Genomic DNA, 21,031 nt, shown 5'->3' with positions numbered 1-21,031 from the left:
TTCCTAAGAAGGGCCAAGCAAGATTTCTACAGCAGAATTACTGAAAAGGCCAATGGAACACTTTTCCAAGTTTTTCACTGCCAAGATCAAACTATTGTTAAACAGAGCTGAACCCTGTAAATATTTTCTTCCTTGCATCCAGGCAGTATTGCATGTAGCCTGCTGAGTTCCCCAAGCGCATTGATCTGCAACCTTAATGACTGGGATGGGAGCTCAACACGTCGACAAGGCGCGATATGTCAACGCACAAAGTATAATGAAGGGAAGAGCCAATACACAGTCAGAATTGGAGACCAAGTGCTTGCTGGAGGTAAGCGAGTAATTTAATAGACTGGCCGAATCATTTGACTAGGATGGTGTAATGAACAGATTAACAGAGGTGGAAGGGACTTTGTAGGTCAACTAGTCCAAACACACACACACACACCCTGCCCAAACAGGAGACCCTACACCCTTTCCAGTGGTGGGTTTCAAATTTTTTAAAAACCTCTTCTATAGGTGTGGCCTGCTTGTGGGAGTGGCTTGCCAGCCATGTGACTGGGTGGGCGTGGTAAAATGTGGTGAAACTCACTTAACAACGCTCTTGCTTAGCAACCAAAATGTTGGTTCAGGAACTCTGGCATTGAAGTGTGCAACTCTTAAAGCTCTCAAGTTACAAGACCCTTGCACCCCTAACCTTTAGAGAAAAAAAAACCCAGGGTTGTTCAGTTCAGTTTCAGTTCAGTTTATTAAATTTATATGCCGCCCTTTTCCCCCGAAGGGGACTCAGGGCGGCTCACAACTCGAACTGGGGAGGGGGATACAGACAAAAGATTTAAAAACAACAACATAACAATATATAATTTAAAACTCACAACAGTCATACCATTCGAGACGGGGGCAACAGCTCTTTAGCCCCAGGCCTGTCGGAACAACCAGGTTTTGAGGGCTTTGCGGAAGGGCTGGAGGGTGGTGTTCAAACTTGACAGCTTTAAGACTTGTGGACTTCAACTCCCAGAATTCCCCCTCTCGCTCTTCATCTTGATGATATGCAGACGGGCAGGGGGAGGGAGCTGGAACCGGTTCTAAAGAGCACTGTAGATTTGTGGAACCTCTTCTATAGAAGAGGTTAGAACTGGCAAGAACCCAGCCCTGATCCTTTCTGACAAATGTCAGTCCAGTCTCTTCTTGAAAATTTTCAGTGATGAAACTCCCACAACCTTGTCACTCAAGCCCTGGTCACCTACTATTTGGATTATGCCACACACTCTACATGGGGTTACCCTTAAAATGTTTCTGGAAGCTTCAGTTGATACAAATTGCAGCTTTGCGAGCAGACAGCGCTGGCTCTTCGACTTTGAAACGGAGATGAGCACCGCCCCCTAGAGTCAGGAACGACTAGCACATATGTGCGAGGGGAACCTTTACCTTATGGTTCCCCATTCTAGACCAGACCTTGAGTCTTTAATCCCGCATTCATCTGTATTTCAAAATCAGCAGATTGGCTGCATTATTTTATTTTTTTATTCTGCCATCTGATGCTCAAGACGGATGCCAGTGCTGACTCCTTAGAAAAGGAAACCAAAATTTGTGTTTTCTCTTTTTTTTAAGCTTCTGAGCTTGCAGAAGACCCAGAAAAATTCTTCACCACCTTTCAGCGTGTTTATTTCTGGAAAGGTAGGTTATTTGGGGGTGATTTGCCAGGTGTCAAATGTGGAAAAAAGATGTCCAAATATGTGTCTCAGTAGAAGGGGGTGGTCAGTTATGTTTTTTATGGGCAGAATATACAGAAGGGTCTATTATATAATTTTATTACACATATATAAATAAATGTACACATGCATACATGTATAGAAATGCACATTTATATGCAGATGGCCAACTAGATGGCAGCACCTAGTTACATTTGGCTTATCCCAGAAGGCTAAATAGGGGTAGATTTCAGTATTATGTTTATGGGTAACAAACCAGGAAATCTTCAGTTTGTTGCCAATTGAACTGTAAGGGTATATTCATGTATTTAGGAGGAGTTGAGGCTTGCTGATTCATGTTTTTTGATACTATCTCATCCTTCTCCCTTCCTTGTTGCCTTTGTGGCTTTTTAATCTGAATATTTATTTTCTTAATGCTTTACCCTCTTGTTGTTACTTTGCTGTAAGCCTCCTAGAGCTGACAGATTGCAAGATGGGTGGTAGATACATTTAATAAACGAATAAGCCTATTTGATGCATGCATAAAAGTTGTAAAACACTTGAATTGTTTTTCAGGCTTGTTTAGATGTTCCAATCTGACTTGGAAACTTCCTTTAGCTTGGAAGTGCAGTCAGGTCCATAGCCTTGTCGGCCTGCCTGCCTGCCTGCCTGCCTGCCTGCCTGCCTGCCTGCCTGCTCTCTCTCTCTCTCTCTCTCTCTCTCTCTCTCTCTCTCTCTCTCTCTCTCTCTCTCTCTCTCTCTCCCCCTGTCTGTCTGTCTGTCTGTCTACCTACCTACCTACCTACCTACCTACCTACCAACCAACCAACCAACCAACCAACCAACCAACCAACCAACCAACCCTGTCTGCCTGCCTGCCTGCCTGCCTGCCTGCCTGCCTGCCTGCCTGCCTGCCAGCCAGCCAACCAACCAACCAACCAACCAACCAACCAACCAACCAACCAACCAACCAACTAACCAACCATGTCTGTCTGTCTGTCTGTCTGTCTGTCTGTCTGCCTGCCTGCCTGCCTGCCTGCCTGCCTGCCTACCTACCTACCTACCTACCTATCTACCTACCTACCAGTGGTGGGTTCCGGATTCTGTTCCAACCGGTACAGTTGGAAGGGCCCCGGGTGTCACCCAGATGGAAGCGCACGGTGTGCGCATGTGTTATACTTGCCTGCGACTGTAAATTGCCTGTAAATTGTTCTGCGCATGTGTGAAAAACAATTTATACTGAACAGTGCATGCGCGCACAGCGTGTGTCTGGTGCGCAGGCGGGGATTGCGAACCAGTAGTAAAACTGGCAGCAACCTACCCTTGCTACCTTCCTACCTACCCACCTTCCTAATCTATACATCTGTCTGTCTGTCTGTCTCCATACTGCTTCAACACTCAGCTGAAGTAGATGTATGGACAGCTGTTAGACAGAATCCTTCTAATTTAAATAGAAATGCAATTGATGTTGCTGTTTTTTTGTGAAAGATTGCACACTAAGACCTGTCCCTGGCATTTGAATGGCTCAGAAAGGTCCACACCCAAGAGAACCTTGAAGACCTAAAGCTGAAGACCTAAAATTAATGTTAATTTGTTTTTAAACTGGACTTGACAAGGCAGACCTTCCTAAAACCAGACTAGGCTGTCATGCGTTCAAAGGTTCGGCTTTCCGCCATAAAGGAACCATGTCCTATTTCAGGTTAGGGTGTTTCATTCTCAATCTCCTCCCAGATTGTAATTTCACCCCCTCCATTGGTTGATCCTGAGAATTTCACCTGTATGGTAATTTGGTTTTTAACGGCCTTCCGGTCCAAGAGAATAACAGTATTAAAATGTGGCGTATTTTCTGCTTAGGGGGCACAAAGACTCAGTTGTTAAAGAAGCTGAGCTTGTCAGGCTGTCTGGCTGGGTTTGAGACCCAAGTGTGGGGACGATGGAGTGAGCCTCCCCATTACTTGCCTCAGCTCCTGCCCACGTAGCAGTTTGAAAGCATGCAAATGCAAGTAGATTAATAGGTACCACTTTGGTGAGAAGATAACTGCATTCTATGTCCCTCAGCCAGTGGTGGGATTCAGCTAGTTTGCACCGGTTCAGATGAACCAGCTGTTAAATTACATCCCACCCACCCACCCCCACTATCAAAGGGAATTCTGGGTGTTGCACTGAAATGGAGAAATGGGCAACGGAGCGGCTGGCATGAGGGAAGGAGAAGGCCGCCTTCCCTCTTTCCTCCTTCCCTCATGCCAGCTGCTCCATTGCCCATTTCTCCATTACAGCGCAGCGCCCAGGATCCACTTTGATAGCAGGGGGTGGTAATAATTTCCCTGGCTAAACTAACCCCATAGTCGGAGGTGGGATCCTACTGGTTCAGACTGGTTCAGCCGAAAAGGTAGTAACTCTGCCGAACACGTGACTGGACCGGTTCTATCCTGAGTGCCGCCATCTTTATTTTCTGTTCTGCACATGCGCAGAACAATCTTCATTGAAAAAATATGTGATTTTTCTCCCCTTATTAAATGGTGTGCGCATGCGCAGGCTTTTTAAAGTGAAAATGCGCACGCACACAAGAATTTTCTGGCACCGAACCGGTAGTCATGCCAGCAGGAACCCACCCTTGCGGGCAGTCTCCCCTCCATAGAGCCCAGCTTCAATTGTGCTGCCAACTTAATTCCTCACCCCTCTCGCTTTTGCCCACAGACTGATCAAACCTTTACATTTACCGGATTTTTGCTTGTTTGCCTCTAGATTCTGACATGATGACTCGCATTGGATCTTCTATGTGTGATGCTACTCTTGTTCCACCACAGTCTAAGTCTCTTCTATCAGGTAGGTATGGGCCGGGCATCTGAATTTGTAGAAGTAGACTCTTTGCAATAAAAGAACTGCTCTTCTCAATCTGTTCTTCTCTGAATGTGTTCAGATTAGAAGGTTTATCCTATCCAAGGGCAGCCTGAACCTGGGATGTGGGGATTTGTAGATGCAATCCACCTGGAGGATGCCAGATAGAAGGAAGCCAATAGTGAGCAAGTGTCTTGCTTGGTCTTCTTCTCTGTTCCTCTGGCGCATTTTAACTTTGTCCCTTAAGAGACAATGTTAAAATGTAACCTTCAAACATTGGGCTGTCCTCCATAAAGGAACCGTGTCATATTCCAAGTTCATAGTAAATAATAAATCCATCATAAAATGTTTATGATGACTATAATCATGATTTACCACTTATACCTATTATGTACATTGAGAGTCCAGTCAGACTTGGCCAATAAGGAATTCAATACAATTCTATTATATTCTACTCAACTCTACTCAGCTCTACTCAACTCTACTCTACTCAACTCTACTCTACTCTATTCTACTCTATTCTTTCTTCTACTCTACTCTATTGTACTCTATTCTATTCTTTCCTCTACTCTACTCTACTCTACTCTACTCTACTCTACTCTACTCTACTCTACTCTACTCTACTCTACTCTACTCTATTCCTTATTCTATTCTATTCTATTCTATTCCATTCCATTCCTTTCCTTTCCTTTGCTGTGTTCTGTTCTGTTCTATTCTATTCTATTCCTTATTCTATTCTACTCTACTCTACTCTACTCTATTCCTTATTCTATTCTATTCTATTCTATTCTATTCTATTCTATTCCTTTCCTTTCCTTTCCTTTCCTTTCCTTTCCTTTCCTTTCCTTTCCTTTCCTTTCCTTTCCTTTCCTTTCCTTTCCTTTCCTTTCCTTTCCTTTCCTGTCCTGTGTTCTATTCTATTCTATTCCTTATTCTATTCTACTCTACTCTACTCTACTCTACTCTTTTCTATTCTATTCTATTCTATTCTATTCTATTCTATTCTATTCTATTCCCTATAAACTTGAGAGAACTCTAAGACACAATTTTAACTGTAGCTGGTTACACAAGGACTACTCTTTTAGTCGATGTGCCCCTTTAAACTATCACAGTTAGACTCACATGGTTTTGTGTGAATGGAACCGTTGTGTCTTTCTGAGAAAGTTTCTGATTTATTGTATTTTATTTATTGGAACAGAAATATGGAAGGGCTAATTATAATAGGGCGGGGTTGTTTTCTCTATTGTATGAAAACGATGTATTGAAACCTCGTGTGTGTTCTCATCGCTTTGTGTTCATTAGCGTCGACCAAGAAGCTCTTTTCTATAGTGGAAAGCGACCAAATAGTGATCGAACCGAATCGTTCTCTGCCATCTCAAAAATACTGGCTTTTCAAGCAGAGCTACACAGCTGAAGAGGCTGCTCTCTGGTGCCTCACACGTAAGAAACTTTAAGTGTATGGGGAAATGGTCATACTATGAATTAATCAAGGTCCTGGACATGCTGTACTCTTTCTAGAATGTTTACCATGTTCTCTAAGCATTTCAATAGAGAATAAAAACCCAAAAGCTAATTTTAAAAAAAGTTGACCCTAAAGTTGACGTGACAGTATTTTAACTTACTGCACCTGTGTATGGTTTGCCAATTGCACAGTGGCAGATAGGACAGCGCTCCAGAGGGTTAACGCCATTGCCCAAAGGATCATGGGTTGCCCTCTCCTCTCTTTCGAAGAGCTTTATAGCTCCCGCTGCCTTAAGAAAGTTCAAAACATTCTTAAAGATCCATCTCATTTTGGGCACCCTTTTTTTTTGAACTATTACCATCTGGCAGACGGTACAGGATAATAAAAACAGATAGACTGAAAAACGGCTTCTATCCCAGGGCAGTAACCATATTGAATTCTACCTGTATAGTGCAATATTAATGCAATATCAGGGATTTTCAATTGTATAGAATGTGAAGGATGGGTGTTTGTGTTTTATGATAGTTATAATGTACACTGAGAGGACACGGTGGCTCAGGGGCTAAGATGCTGAGCTTGTCGATGAGAAAGGTCGACAGTTTGGAGGTTTGAATCCCTAGCACCGCATAATGGAGCGAGCTCCCTTTACTTGTCCCAGTTTCTGCCAACCTAGTAGTTTGAAAGCACGTAAAAAATGCAAGTAGAAAAATAGGGACCACCTTTGGTGGGAAGGTAACAGTGTTCCGTGCGCCTTCGGTGTTTATTCATGCCAGCCATGGCCACGGAGACGTCTTCAGACAGCACTGGCTCTTCGGCTTTGAAATGAGATGAGCACCGCCCCCTAGAGTCGGGAACAAGTAACACATATGTGTGAGGGGATGGATTTGAAACGGAGATGAGCACTGCCCCCTAGAGTCGGGAACAAGTAGCACATATGTGTGAGGGGAACCTTTAATGAACACTGAAGATGGCATTTAATTTTGTTGTATGAGGTGTAATGACAATAAACTAAACAAATCTAAACTAAAACTAAATTAGAAAACTGGTAGCCGGCTGAGACTTTGAGAATAAAAGTCTTCTTTATTTCTTGCAAAGCACATTCATTTTCATTAAGCGATCTCAGTCTCCTGTCAGGAAAAATCTCACCAGCGTATTAAGAAATGAAATCTTAACTTGTTAAGGGAGGAAAGCAGTAAAATATAGCATTGTGTGAAAAGGTTAGGTTGAATTCCTTGACTGAGAAAAGAGTCAGCCTTCTTATCTTGATGCTTCCCAGATATTTTGCTCTGTTGTCCCCATCATCTTTGACCACAAATAAAAATTCCAAATTTTCTGGGGAAACTTCTAAAAAGGTTGAGTTTCGTAACATCTGTTTCTTTCAGCATGGTTTTTAGTCATGCAAAGCTGGAGGAGGAAACTTCCATTGATTCATGCCTAGGAAAAGAATATTTGTTTTAGGATTTTGGGCAGGGGTGAGCTTCAAAAATTCCAGCCTGTGTTTCAGTGACCCTGGGTCACGTGATCCCCTTTTGCAACCCATGGGGAAACCAGATTCATTTAACAACCAGGTCAAGGGGGAAACTAGATTCACTTAACAACTGGGTTACTAATTTAACAACTGCAGGGATTCGCTTAACAAATGCGGTAAGAAAAGTCGTACAATGGGGCAAATTTCTCACTTAGCAACGTACACGTTGGGCTCAATTGTGATCTTAAGTTGAGGACTACCTGTTATAAAAATGGTAACCATGAATTGTTTGTCCTCTTTTTCAGGTTGTAGAGAGGATGAGTTTTGTCTACTGGCCGATATCCCAAATAACACAGACACAGCCTTCTTTCCTTGTACCCTCTACCCAGCAGCCCAAGTCTGTAACACTTCCATTAACAATGTCCCCAACAACTGCAAGTTTGTGTTACCTCAAAAGCCCCAACTTTTATATCGGAAGACAGGTGAGGCTAATTGACTTGCTAACTCATTCCCTACAAGCCAATAATATTTATTTATAGGGGGGAAATGTCCGGATCAAATGTAATTTCTAATGTTGGATTTTTCCCCTCACCAGAGGGAGCCCCCTTGTGGAGAACTATGAAGCCATTACCATGGCAACTCCACTGCATTGCACAGTAGAAGCCATTTTAAGGCACAAAAGGCTGTATCTTAACAGAACACACACCCTGAGTGGTTTTAGGGCTGTCTTACCCCCCACAGTATTTGTTTTTAGAGAGTAAGTTATCTGTGTACCAAGTTTGGTTGAAGTTGCTCCAGGAATTCCAGAGTTATGCTGGAACCCCCCCACCCCTATTTTTATATATAGAGAGAGAAGAAGAAGAAGATATATTAAGGAAGAAATGAGGGAGAGATTTCTTGATTGTAAGAACTGGATTGCGTGGGGATTAAACGTTGGGACTAAAACTGCTGCCTTTTTTTAATGCTTGATTTTGCAGTGTCTCTTGAAGGAAGCGTCAAAAATTTTTACACCCGTCTACCATTCCGTAAAATATCAGGAGTCTCTGTGAGAAACAAGATGGATATGACTAGGAAAACAGTGTCGAAGGGGTAGGTTTTCTTCCTGTTGTGTTCCATCTATGACCCTTTCCCCCTTTTTTCAACAACTTAAAAAGGCTACAACCTTTGGTCAAGGGGTCTCCAAACTTGGCAACTTTAAGGCTTGGAGCAGGGGAATTCTGGGAGTTGAAGTCCACAAGTCTTAAAGCTGCCAAGTTTGAACAGGCCTGATAAAGTCCATACACCGATGTTTCTCAACCCTTTAAGATGATTGGGCTTCAACTCCCAGAATTCCACAGCTACATGTTTACTAACAACTGGATAAACCAGGAAACGAACTGAAGACATTTCAGTTTCATAAAATGCATTTAAAATAAGTAAATAAAAGGACGGAAAGACTTTGGGACAGTTGCGTAATGGCTTAGCGATAAGTACAGAAAAATAGTATTAGCCACAAAAATGGTCGGGAGATGACTCAAAGGCAAATGCCCGTGGGAAAAACATTGCGAAATGTGTGTACTCTATCACTGTGATTAGCAATCTTTCTTATTTTGGGTTCTGCTTTCAAAGTCTGAAACCTTTTGAGAAAATCTTGTGAGATTTTGAGACTGTCCTATGGGATATTGTAGAATTTGAACTAGGTTGCCTTTTCCAGTTCTGTCTGTCTATTTTCCCACCACTACGTATCTACCTATATTAGTGATCCAGTGGTGGGTTTCAAATTTTTTTAGAACCTCTTCTGTAGGTGTGGCCTGCTTTGTGGGAGTGGCTTGCTGGCCATGTGACTGGGTAGGAGTGGCTTGACAGCCATGTGACTGGGTGGGCGTGGCCAACTTGTAAAATGTGGTGAAACTCACTTAACAATGCTCTTGCTTAGCAACCAAAATGTTGGCTCAGAAACTCTGGCATTTGAAGCACGCAAGTCTTAAAGCTGTCAAGTTACAATACCCTTGCACTCCTAATCCTTTAACCCCCCCCAAGGGGTGTTCAAACTTGACAGCTTTAAGACTTGTGGACTTCAACTCCCAGAATTCCTCCTCTCGCTCTTCATCTTGATGATGTGCGGAGGGGCAGGTGGGGGGGGAGCTGGAACCGGTTCTAAACGGCACTGTAGATTTGTGGAACCTCTTCTATAGAAGAGGTTAGAACTGGCAGGAACCCACCCCTGTAGTGATCGCTAACCTTTTTGTCCTCGTGTGCCAAAATCACGCACATGCATGTGACAACACAACATGCCTGCCCACACCCATAATGCAATGTGCCCCACCCCCTGTGCATGCGTGCATGATCCCCCATGCTCCCCCTGACCCTGCACATGCGCACGATCCCCCTGCCCTGTTTTGGGCCACACCATCCCCCCCCCCCGCGGCCTGTTTTGGGCCTAGCAGGCCTCTCTGAAGCCTCCTGAAACAAAGCATGGGCTGCAGAGGAGGCACACGACACCCCCTGTGCCCCACCACACCCCCTGTGCATGTGACTCCCCCCACATGCGCGCATGAGCACCTGCCCCCCGCGTACACGTGTATAACCCTTCTGTGCAAGCGTGCACGTCTCCCGCATGCACGGCAGAGACTTGAAAATCAGCTGGCTGGTGGGAAGCGCTCACACATCTGCGGTGGAGCTGAGTTGGGCGATGGCTCGCGTGCCCACATGTGTGCCATAGGTTTGCCATCATGGACCTCTATCATCCAAGGAGATAGAAAATGCAGTTAGACTTATATACCACTTCACAGTGCTTTACAGCCCTCTCTAAGCAGTTTACACAGTCAGCCTCTTTCCCCCAACAATCTGGGTCCTAATTTTACCCCCTTCGGAAGGATGGAAGGCTGAGGGGGTTTAACTGCTTTACAGAAGTTTAAAAAAAATCCCAGTGGCCTTAATATAAATTGATATTCTTGTTATTTGCTTCTGGTTTGGAATTCAAGTTTCACTCAGAGTGCTGAGTTCCAAAACCAATTTATCTCTCTTAACAAAGTGTAGGAGTTTCCTGTTGATTTCTCAGGAATTAAGATGTGATATGTGTTCATTTTCTTTTCTTTTTCTCTTTCTTTCTTTCTTTCTTTCTTTCTTTCTTTCTTTCTTTCTTTCTTTCTTTCTTTCTTTCTTTCTTTCTTTCTTCCTTCCTTCTTTCCTCCCTCCCTCTTTCTTTCTTTCTTTCTTTCTTTCTTTCTTTCTTTCTTTCTTTCTTTCTTTCTTTCTTTCTTTCTTTCTTTCTTTTTCCATTCAGATTTTTTGACTGTGAACGGCTTTGCGATGCTGATATTTGCTGCTCAGGTTTTGGGCTTCTAAATGCTTCCCAAGACACAGGTACTTTTTTAAAAAATTCATTCATTATAACCTTGTAGAATTGTTTGGGTTTTTTCCCCCTCTTTTCCCCTAGGTAATCTGGAATCTATTTCATTCTGGTTCGCAGCGTATAAACAAACCCCTGCGTCCTTGTTTGAGCTGTGTGCCCTGTGATGATTCTGGATAAGGGAGGAACTGGAAAAGCGGATTTATGTCTCTAAGAACCTGCAGCCAAAATTCAGGCCCTGTAGAAGCTTCCACGGAAAGGGCTGGTTATGTAGCCAGCAACTTATCTCCTACTCCCACTGCTTCTCTTGCTAGTTAATTTATGTTCTTTGGAAATGACAAGGAGAAGACAGAGGAGCAGGCTGTTTCTTTCTGGTCAGCACTGCGCTTTGCACAAGAACAAAGAACGAATGTATATAAGCAGTCCTTCAGGGGTGGGTTTCAACTGGTTCGCGGTGGTCCCCGCGAACCGGTTGGTCGGCGAACCCGGAAGTAAGTAACTTCCGGGAACGGCGAAGGGCCCACCTGGCCACCCGCGTTCCTTACCCGGTTTTGACAAGTTCTGCGCTTCCACGCCTGCGCAGGATGCATACAGCGCCTGTGCGATCCTCCAGGAGCAGCTGGAGCATCGCACAGCCGCTAGTACGCATGCGTGCGCTGCGCACGTGCACGAGGACACCGCCGGCCCCGTTCCAACCGAACCGGTTGGAACGGGGCGAGAAACCCACCCCTGCAGTCCTTGATATACAACCATTCATTTAGTAGCAGGGTTGGGCTTCAAAAAAATTCAGGAAAGGGTTTTCTGCCCAGTTGCTGGGTGGGCGTGGCCATGGTGGCCGGGAATTCGTCAGCCTCCTACTCCACAGTGGGGAAGGGTTTCCCTTCCCCAGGCTCCGGAGCAGAGGCGGGTTCCTTCCGGTATGGCCTGGTTCGGCCGAGTAGCAATAGCAATAGCAGTTAGACTTATATGCCGCTTCATACGGCTTTCAGCCCTCTCTAAGCGGTTTACAGAGTCAGCATATTGCCCCCAACAACAATCTGGGTCCTCATTTTACCCACCTCGGAAGGATGGAAGGCTGAGTCAACCCTGAGCCGGTGAGATTTGAACAGCAGAACCGCAGTCAGCTGAAGTAGCCTGCAGTGCTGCATTTAGCAATTAGCAGTTAGACTTATATACCGCTTCATAGGGCTTTCAGCCCTCTCTAAGCGGTTTACAGAGTCAGCATATCGCCCCCAACAACAATCCGGGTCCTCATTTTACCCACCTCGGAAGGATGGAAGGCTGAGTCAATCCTGAGCCGGTGAGATTTGAACCGCTGAACTGCTGAACTAGCAGTCAGCTGAAGTGGCCTGCAGTACTGCACTCTACCCACTGCGCCACCTCGGCAGTAGATAATAACTCGGCTGGTCACACCCCCGAACTGGTTCTATTAGCTGAGCATCAAGCGTGCATGCGTGCGAAGTGCATCCCTGAGTAAACCAGTAGTAACAGAAGCCGGAATCCATTCCTGCTCCGGAGGCTTTCCTTGAGCCTCTAAGAGGGCAAAAACTGCCTCCCCAGGGCTCCTGAGGCCGGAAACGGGCCTGAATAGTGTTTTTATTTCTTCAGTGATACATTTGTGGATGGATTATTTAAAAAACGCCAAGCGCCTGTAGAGATGTATAGAAAAATAATGATAACCTACCACGGTTTTCTCATTTCAGAAAGCAAGATCTTGTGTTTGACTCTGGGCAGTCTGGGAATTCAAACCTGCAGCAATGAATTAAGAAGTGATTGGCAGATTTCTCCTTGTACGTCTCTGGGAACTGAGGCCAGGGTGCACCCCTTTGGCTGGTACCAGAAATCCTGTGAGTAGCAAATCTCTCCTTGATTGGTTTCCATGCATTGTTTCTTGTCTTGCCCTCTGGCGCTTTGATAAATAGGTTTACCCCCTCCTCTTTATGCAGCCTCTCAAATACGGGAATATTTCCCCCAACAATCTGGTTCTTGATTTTTACCAATTGTTGTGGTCCACTAATGGCCAGCGGAGCTGGCAGCAGATTCGAACAGGGAGGAGGTTGGGGAGGAACATGGGCCAGTCCTGGAGTCTGGGGAAGGCTCTGATGAGGGCTTTGTGTTGGAAGCAGAGAGGGGGCCAGAGCCGTATGCCAGTTATCAGCTGCCTTCAGAGTCAGGCATCAGTGAGGCAGATGAACAGCTGGAGCCTGTTCCCAGTGTGCGCATGCGCAGACGAAGGGAACAGCTATACAACTGGGGTCAACTTGGAAGTAAGGTCACAGGTGAATGATGAATTTCCTCCCAGAGGAAATAAAAGAGGAGCGAAGGGGAAGTGGAGTTTGCAGGAGTTTGCAGGAGACTCCTTGCCAAGTTTTGCAGATATCGGCCTGTCAGCTCTCCAAGCCAGATAAGGTCTGTGACTGTAAATCCTCCCTTGAAAATCTTGGTTGCATCTGAATGAGCAGAATTCACAGTAAATTAATAAAAGGTTTTTTTGTCGGGACAAGGAGTTTTCTTCATGCTCTTAGGACGCCTCGGTCGGAACACCAATCTCAGAAGGAGATAAGACTGGGTCAAGCTTGAGCCCGTCAGGATCGAACTCCAGACTGTGGGCAGAGTTAGCCTGCAATACTGCATTCTAACCACTGCACCACCAGGGCTTTATTTATTCTTGCTGCGTTCCCTTGTCATGGTTTATTTTATTGTGTTCTTATTTTACTTCTGTTCTGTTTACACTCCTGTCGTTTTTCTTCCTTTCTATTATTGCAAGCTGCCTAGAATAGCCCCAGGGTGGGGTGACGCAGAAGGCAAATAAACTTAACAAGTAAATAGAATACAATAAAATAAATAACCATGTTGGACTGAAATTGAGAATGTACATATCCGTGTCCATTCATCATCATCTGTCAGGGTCTTTCCATGCATAGATCTCTTTCAATGGCTAGCTGAAGAGTATGGGGAAAAAATGAAGCCACTGATGGCTCAGCAATTAAAGGCACTGAGCTTGTCAGAAGCTGATAGTCCGGATTTGAGACCCTGAGTGCTGCACAATGGGTGAGCTCCTGTTCTTGCCTCAGCTCCTGTCACCTAGCAGTTTTGTTGTTGTTGTTAGTTGCCAGGTCGTGTTCGACCCATCACAACCCCATGGACAATGTTCCTCCAGGCCTTCCTGTCCTCTACCATCCTCTGGAGTCCATTTAAGCTCACACCTACTACTTTGGTGACTCCATCCAGCCACCTCATTCTCTGCTGTTCCCTTCTTCTTTTCCACTCAATCATTCCCAGCATGAGGCTCTTCTCCACTGAGTTCTTCCTTCTCATTAGGTGGCCATATTATTTGAGTTTCCTCTTCAGGATCTGGCCTTCTAAAGAGCAGTCAGGGTTGATCTCCTCTAGGACTGACCAGTTGGATCGCCTTGCAGTCCAAGGGACTCGCAGGAGTCTTCTCCAGCACCAGAGTTCAAAGGCCTCCATTCTTTGGCGCTCAGCCTTTCTTATGGTCCAATCTTGACAGCCATATATTGGAACTGGGAAAACCATAGCCATAGCAGTTTGAAAGCATGCAAATGTGAGTAGAAAAATAGGTACCCCTTCAGTAGGTAGGTAACAAGACTACTGTGTGCCTAGACGTGCAAACAAGCTAACCTGATGACCATGGAAGGGTCTTCAGATAATGCTAATTTCCTCAGGTAAAAAACAGAGGTTAGCACTGGCCCCTGTGTTGGATAAGACTGGAGAGGGAAACTTTATGGAGGAGATGGCAGAAATTTGCCCAATCCACCTATCCTTAAGACATTTGCCAGAAAACATTTGCCAGAGTTCTGCTTTTCTTGTTTTAGAATTCAAGGCAGTCTTTTATTTTCAGTAATGAAAGCCACATATTCTTATTTATCCTGCCTGGAAAATCCTTCACATCTTTCCCACATGCTTCCTTACTTTAAGGAGGGAGAGAGAGAGAGAGGGAGGGAGGGAGGGAGGGAGGGGGAAGGGAGGGAAAGAGAGAGAGAGAGAGAGAGAAGGAGAGAGAACGAGGAATAAGAACTCTAGCCAAAATAGGTAGAGGGTTCAGATGTAAGATAAATGCCTTCCAGATGTTTCATCTTTTCTCCAATGTGTGTTTTGAACAGATTGCCAGATGTGATCCTAGACAGATTGCCATTTTTGGTGGCACTTGAGCCAAAAAGAATCTGAATTACACTTCCGTATAGCATACGTTCCTATATAGCTGCATAATATGCACGTATCCGTAGCTCAAACGTTAAGGGTGTTAGAAAATCTACGAGGTTTTCTTATTTTTTAAAAGTTGTACTAGAAGAAAATCTAATCCAGTTTAATAGCAGGTTAGTTTCTGCTGGAGTCTGCAGGAAATTATTTCACACTGCGTTGTGTACATATGCAACCGATTATTTAAGCAGAGACGGTAAATACTTACAGTCCCAAAACGCACACGCCATCTGGAACGTAAAGAAGTTTTAAATTCTGAACTCTGCTGAACTCTTGCCCAGGGAGTGCGAATTCAGTCTGCAGATGGCTTTTTTTTTCAACAGGCATCAGTATATTAACTGAAATAATGTTTATCGTTCCTTCATCTTCTTGTGAACTGGTTAGCTGTGTTGAGCAATAAGACTTTGTTCTGATTAAGTAGCAAGCTATTATCAAATAAATAAATAAATAAATGCCTACCATCCCTGTCCTAATATTCCTGTCAGCGTTCCAAATATCATCCAGAATTAAATCAGAGTCCAAGGCAGAACTTTCCTCAAACTTCCAATTTATTAAGAGAGACATGTTGGTACAATCTGTGGAAAACCCGAATCTGAAAGCTTCCTGGGCCAAGGTGGCGCAGTGGTTAAATGCAGCACAGCAGGCTACTGCTAGATCAGCAGGTCAGCGGTTCAAATCTCACCGGCTCAGGGTTGACTCAGCCTTCCATCCTTCCGAGGTGGGTAAAATGAGGACCCAGATTGTTGGGGGCAATATGCTGACTCTCTGTAAACCGCTTAGAGAGACCTGAAAGGCCTGTGAAGCGGTATATAAGTCTACTGCTATTGCTATAAGTCTACTGCTATTTCCACCCAGTTGAAAGTTCATGATCTTGCCCCTGTACCCACAAGTCCATCACATGGTCCAATCTTCCTCTGGCACGTTGGCATTTCCACCCATCCACTTCAGGTCAGGTGCAGAGGTGCGGAGACAAAGGATGACCTTGGGCTTCTAGAAAGGAATGTTTTATTTTATTTTATTTTTTTCAAAAGTTTTATTTTCTTTTAAAACAAACATTTCATCATTCCTCAATCAGTGAGACATCGGAGTACAATTTGTGTGTGTGTCAAAATAGTTCTAGTTTACCACCAAATTCTTGTCTAGCCTAATGTATACCCCTCCCTCCCTCCCCCCTCCCCCCAAGCCCCCTCCTCCTTCCCCCCCCCGACTTCCCAGAACCCGTACACGGTATGGATTTTTAACAAACACAGTCTAAAATCTATTGAGAAAAAAGAAATAAAGAAATTAATGACATTCTACATTGACCTTAGCTTCTTCTTGCTGAGCTAACTTTAAACAATTTAAATCATTTCTGATCTTAAGCATAGGCTAACTGGAATTTCTTGGTCCCATATTTATTTTGTATATAGTCAATCCATTTTTTCCAGTCTCGTTTATATCTCTCATTTGAGTGATCTTTAAGATATGCCGATATTTTAGCCATCTCGGCTAAGTTTGTAACTTTCAATGTCCATTCTTGAATTGTAGGCAAGTCTTCCTTCTTCCAGTATTGCGCCACCAACAGTCTTGCTGCTGTTATTAGGTGCAGAATCAAGTTAGTCTCTACCACTGTAAAGTCAATACTTATACCTAGTAAAAATAACTGAGGGAAAGAAATGTTTTATTTTGACAAGAACACATTCTACAATTCTACTCCTTACTATTCCCACTCCCAGTTACCCCACTAATGAAACAGCAGAGTAAAATAATAGAGAGAGTATGGCAGGCCAAAGATCCTAAAAGGAATATGGCTGCAGGCTTGACAATTCCCTTGTATTCATATTCATTTCAATGTATTCATAATCATGTCTATACTTATATCTGTTATCTAATTCTTATTTGATGAAATAAAATAAAATAAAAAGTAAGCAAATCCTATCTGCGAGGGATAGAGTCATTCTGAACTACTAAGGGTTAATTACTTTAGAGTTGTGATGGTGAACTTGTGGCACACAGAGCCATCTCCGTGGGCATGTGCACCATCGCCAGCTGCTGTTCTGGTTTCCAGTGCTGGTTGTTGTAGGTGCTGCAGTATCTGGAAAACATCTGGAAAAATGGCCCGAAATACGAATCGAAAAATGCCCAAAAACTGCAGTCAGGTTTTGAGCTGTTTTCCAGGCCATTTTCCAGATGTTTGTGGGCTGTTTTCAGGGCAGCAATGGCCTGAAAAACCTGAAAACAGCCTGAAAAACAGCCGGAAACGCCCCAAAAATGCCCAAAAGACGGGCGTATGCATGCCGGCCAGCTGGTCTTTGGGTTTTCAGCACTCTGGCGCATGAATATGCACATGTGTTCCGGTTTGGGCACTCGGTGTTGAAAAGGTTTGCCACCACTGCTTTAGAGCCTCTTCTAAAGCAAGAGAAATCATTCTACGGATAGTCCTTGACTTACAAACCACAATTGAGCCGAAAATTTATGCCGCTAAGTGAAACATTTGCTAAGTGAAACGTTTCCTAAGTGACCTTTGCCCCGTTTTATGACCTTTCCTGCCACCGTTGTTAAGTGAATCCCGGCAGTTGTTAAGTTAGTAGCATGGTTGTTAAGTTAATCTGGCTTCCTCATTGACAAAAAGTAATCACCTGACTCCAGAACCATCATAAATATGAGCCAGTGGCTAAGCATCTGAATTTTGATCATGTGACCATGGGAATGCCGCAACATTTGTGTGAAAAATAGTCAGGTCAATTTTGTCAGTGCCGTTGTGATGTTGAACGGCCATTCAGCCTGCTGTTGTAAATTGAGGACTATCTGTCTTGTAGAAAGAGAAGGTGTAGGTGTAAGGCTTGTAGAATAGGAGGAAGATCCACTAGATCTGTTCTTTTAAGTGTTCCGTGAATCCTTGTTTCTATTAATGAAAGTGATCTCTCTTTCTTCTTCTTCTTCCCACAGCAATTCTGCCCCGCGTGTGTCCACCTGTTCCTTTACCAGAAAATCAAGAAAACGGTAAGGAAAACGGACCTTGAGTCAATGGAAGATCATTGAGCTTCAGGTTCCTGGGATCCAGGAGAAGGATGGGTGCAAGAAGTGCATGACTTATGACCACAATTGGGATTGGAACGTCCATAGCTAAGCGATATGGTCATTAAGCGAGTCACACCTGATTTTATTACCTCTTTCACCCTGGTCATTAAGCAAATCATTGCAGTTGCTACCTGAATCATGCAGTCGTTAATAATAATAATAACAGTAGACTTATAGACCGCTTCATAGGCCTTTCAGGCCTCTCTAAGCGGTTTACAGAGTCAGCATATTGCCCCCAACAACAATCCGGGTCCTCATTTTACCCACCTCGGAAGGATGGAAGGCTGAGTCAACCCTGAGCCGGTGAGATTTGAACCGCTGAACTGCTGATCTAGCAGTCAGCCTGCAGTGCTGCATTTAACCACTGCGCCACTAAGGGAAACTGGCCTTCTCCCCTTGACTTTGTTTGCTGGAAGCCTGCTGGGAAAGGGACCACTAGTGTTCGCATGTGCTGCAACCATCATAAATACATGCCAGTTGTTAAGCACCAGAATCATGATCCCATAATTGTGAGGATCTGTGAAGATTGTAAGTGGAAGGACGGCTCATAACTAACTTTTGTCCACACTGATGTGACTTCCAACAGTCCTCAATGAATGGAAGTGCAGGACTTCCTGTTGAGCTAACACAGCTCTTGTCCTCTGCAACTTGGAAATTCAACTAGGAAAATGCCTGTGGAGATTCTCAGTCATCCAGGATGCGGTGGTCCCAAAGGTGATTTTTCAAAAGGCAACTGGACTTTTTGTTGTTTTTTTTGAAGACATGACACTCCTCATCCAAAAAGCTTCTTCAGCTCCGTTTGGATGGTGTGGAATGGAAGGGATTTATATCCCTTGCAGACAACTAGTCATTTGCATCATTTTAGAGGGTCATTGAATCACTTGGAGGTTTATCTGTGTCCTTAGTAGTGCAGATTGGTGTGGAGCCTTCTTGGAACTGTTGAAACTACTTAGTTTCACTGCTCAGGTGACTCTGAGGACACAGATAAACCTCCAGGTGGCCTCAGTGATTCTCTAAAAGACTGCAACTGGCCAGCTGTCTGCAAGGAGTATAAATCCTTGGCTTCCCCACCATCCAGTCAGAGCTGAAGAAGCTTCTTGGATGAGAAGCGAAACCTCTTCAAAGAAAAACCAGAAAGTCCAGTTGCCTCCTGAAAAAGCATCTTTGGGGTCATCTGGGAAAACTTTCCAATTAGCAATAATTGCATCTTTGACATTCATTCAGCGGAAGTTCCCCAGGTCTACAATCTCAAATGGACCATGGAATGTGGAGCAGTGGAGACTTATTATGGGATTGCTGTGGTTTGGAACTACTGATTTGGAAGGGGAAGGCTTCGCCCTATTTAGAAGCCACCTATTTTAGCGTCCAGATAAACATCTAGTCTGCTTTCATGTCAATGTTGGCTGGTTTCTTCTTTCTTTCAAATGACAGCTTGGTGGGTAAAGTGCCGAGGTCTGATTATAGTTATTACTCGCCAAAGATTTCAGGAAAGTGGTACATACGTATTGTCATACAGTATTCTCACGTCTCCAGCAAGACTGGCAGAAATCCTGGCGTGTAACAGGTTCAGGAAAGTAAATACGATCTGCTAGGATTTCCTCCAGGAAAATCCTTTGCTATAGTGCTCCTACGGTTAGATCTCTGAAAGCTAGTTGCTTCCCTGCCTCCTTTTATGAAAATGTGATGAACAATAGCGATCTCATCTCTGTTCTGCATGGCAATGCCAGATAAAATGGAAAAGCCACGGTGGCGCAGTGGTTAGAGTGCAGTACTGCAGGCTACTTCTGCTGCCTGCTGGATGCCTGAAATTTAGCAGTTCAAAATCCCACCAGGCTTACGGTTGACTCAGCCTTCCATCCTTCCAAGGTGGGTAAAATGAGGACCCAAATTGTTGGAGGCAACATGCTGACTCTGTTAAACTGCTTAGAGAGGGCTGTAAAGCACTGTAAAGTGGTGTGTCCCGACAAAAGCGTGCTGACAAAACCGCGATGTCATAAACGCGCCCACAACAACACGCCGACAAAACCACGCCCACAAAGGTGCGATTTAAGTTAAGGTAAGGGATAGGGTAAGGGTTTGGGCTAGGGTTAGGTTCAGGGTTAGGTTTAGGTTTAGGTTTAGGGTTAGGGTTAGGGTTAGGGTTAGGGTTAGGGTTAGGGTTAGGGTTAGGGTTAGGGTTAGGGTTAGGGTTAGGATTAGGATTAGGGTTAGGGTAGGGTTATTAGGTTGTTATTAGTTGTTTCTTGAAGGCGTGCTTCTGCGCGCATTCATCGCCGCGATTTTGACCTTGCGGTTTTGTCGCTGCAGTTTCGTCAGCGCGCTTTTGTCGAGCGCGCATTTGTCGGTGAACTGTAAAGCGGTATATAAGTCTAAGTGCTATTGCTATGGTTAAAAGCAGTTGATATTTCAGTTCAGTTTATTGTCCCTCTAGCAGTGTTTCTCAACCTTGGCACTTGAAGGTTCTGGGAGTTAAAATCCACATTACCCAGAACGTAAATTCCAGAGATGAATTCCTGGCTCAAAGTCCAGAAAATTCAGTGGAAGAATCTTCTCTGTAAGCCCATAGAGGACTGCATAAGACATCTCATCTTGACAGGTATAGGTGTTTGCAAATCATCTTGTACAGCAGTGTTCTCCAAAGTGATACTCCTTCACGTCTTGTCCCAAAGGTGCTTTTTTCAGGAGGCAACTGGTCTGTCTTGTTTTTTTCTCTGAAGACGTTTCACTTCTCATCCAAGAAGCTTCTCCAACTCTGGCTGGATGGTTAGGAATGGAAATATTTTATATGCCTTGCAGACCGCTTGTCATTTGCATCCAGAGTTGTAGAGGCCACCTGGAAGTTAATCTGGGTCATCTCGGGGTCACCTGAGTAGTGCAAATGAATGTGGAGCCTTCTTGGAACTATTGAAAGGATTGTGTTGTAGACTGAAGATAGATGATGCCGTATCCCTCCCTCTCTGTATGCAACAAAATTTCATTTT

At 44.3% G+C, this 21,031-nt stretch overlaps 1 protein-coding gene across 1 annotated transcript in view; it reads left to right on the top strand.

The window, feature by feature from the left end:
- TG (thyroglobulin) overlaps positions 1-21,031 on the top strand; it is a 141,566-nt gene that overhangs the window by 55,329 nt on the left and 65,206 nt on the right. Inside the window, exons 23-31 of the mRNA XM_087706664.1 lie at positions 143-310; positions 1,591-1,656; positions 4,416-4,496; positions 5,811-5,948; positions 7,744-7,920; positions 8,416-8,527; positions 10,704-10,783; positions 12,473-12,616; positions 17,919-17,972. Coding sequence (XP_087562790.1) covers positions 143-310; positions 1,591-1,656; positions 4,416-4,496; positions 5,811-5,948; positions 7,744-7,920; positions 8,416-8,527; positions 10,704-10,783; positions 12,473-12,616; positions 17,919-17,972 — 1,020 coding nt within the window. The remainder of the gene's footprint in view (positions 1-142; positions 311-1,590; positions 1,657-4,415; positions 4,497-5,810; positions 5,949-7,743; positions 7,921-8,415; positions 8,528-10,703; positions 10,784-12,472; positions 12,617-17,918; positions 17,973-21,031) is intronic.

The sequence above is a fragment of the Thamnophis sirtalis genome, unplaced genomic scaffold, assembly GCF_051295495.1.
Source record: "Thamnophis sirtalis isolate CommonGarterSnake01/CBP01778 unplaced genomic scaffold, rThaSir2_p1.2 scaffold_2, whole genome shotgun sequence".
Lineage (NCBI taxonomy): Eukaryota > Metazoa > Chordata > Lepidosauria > Squamata > Natricidae > Thamnophis > Thamnophis sirtalis.
Note: the sequence above shows the minus strand (reverse complement) of the source record. Positions and strands in the feature narration are given on the sequence as shown.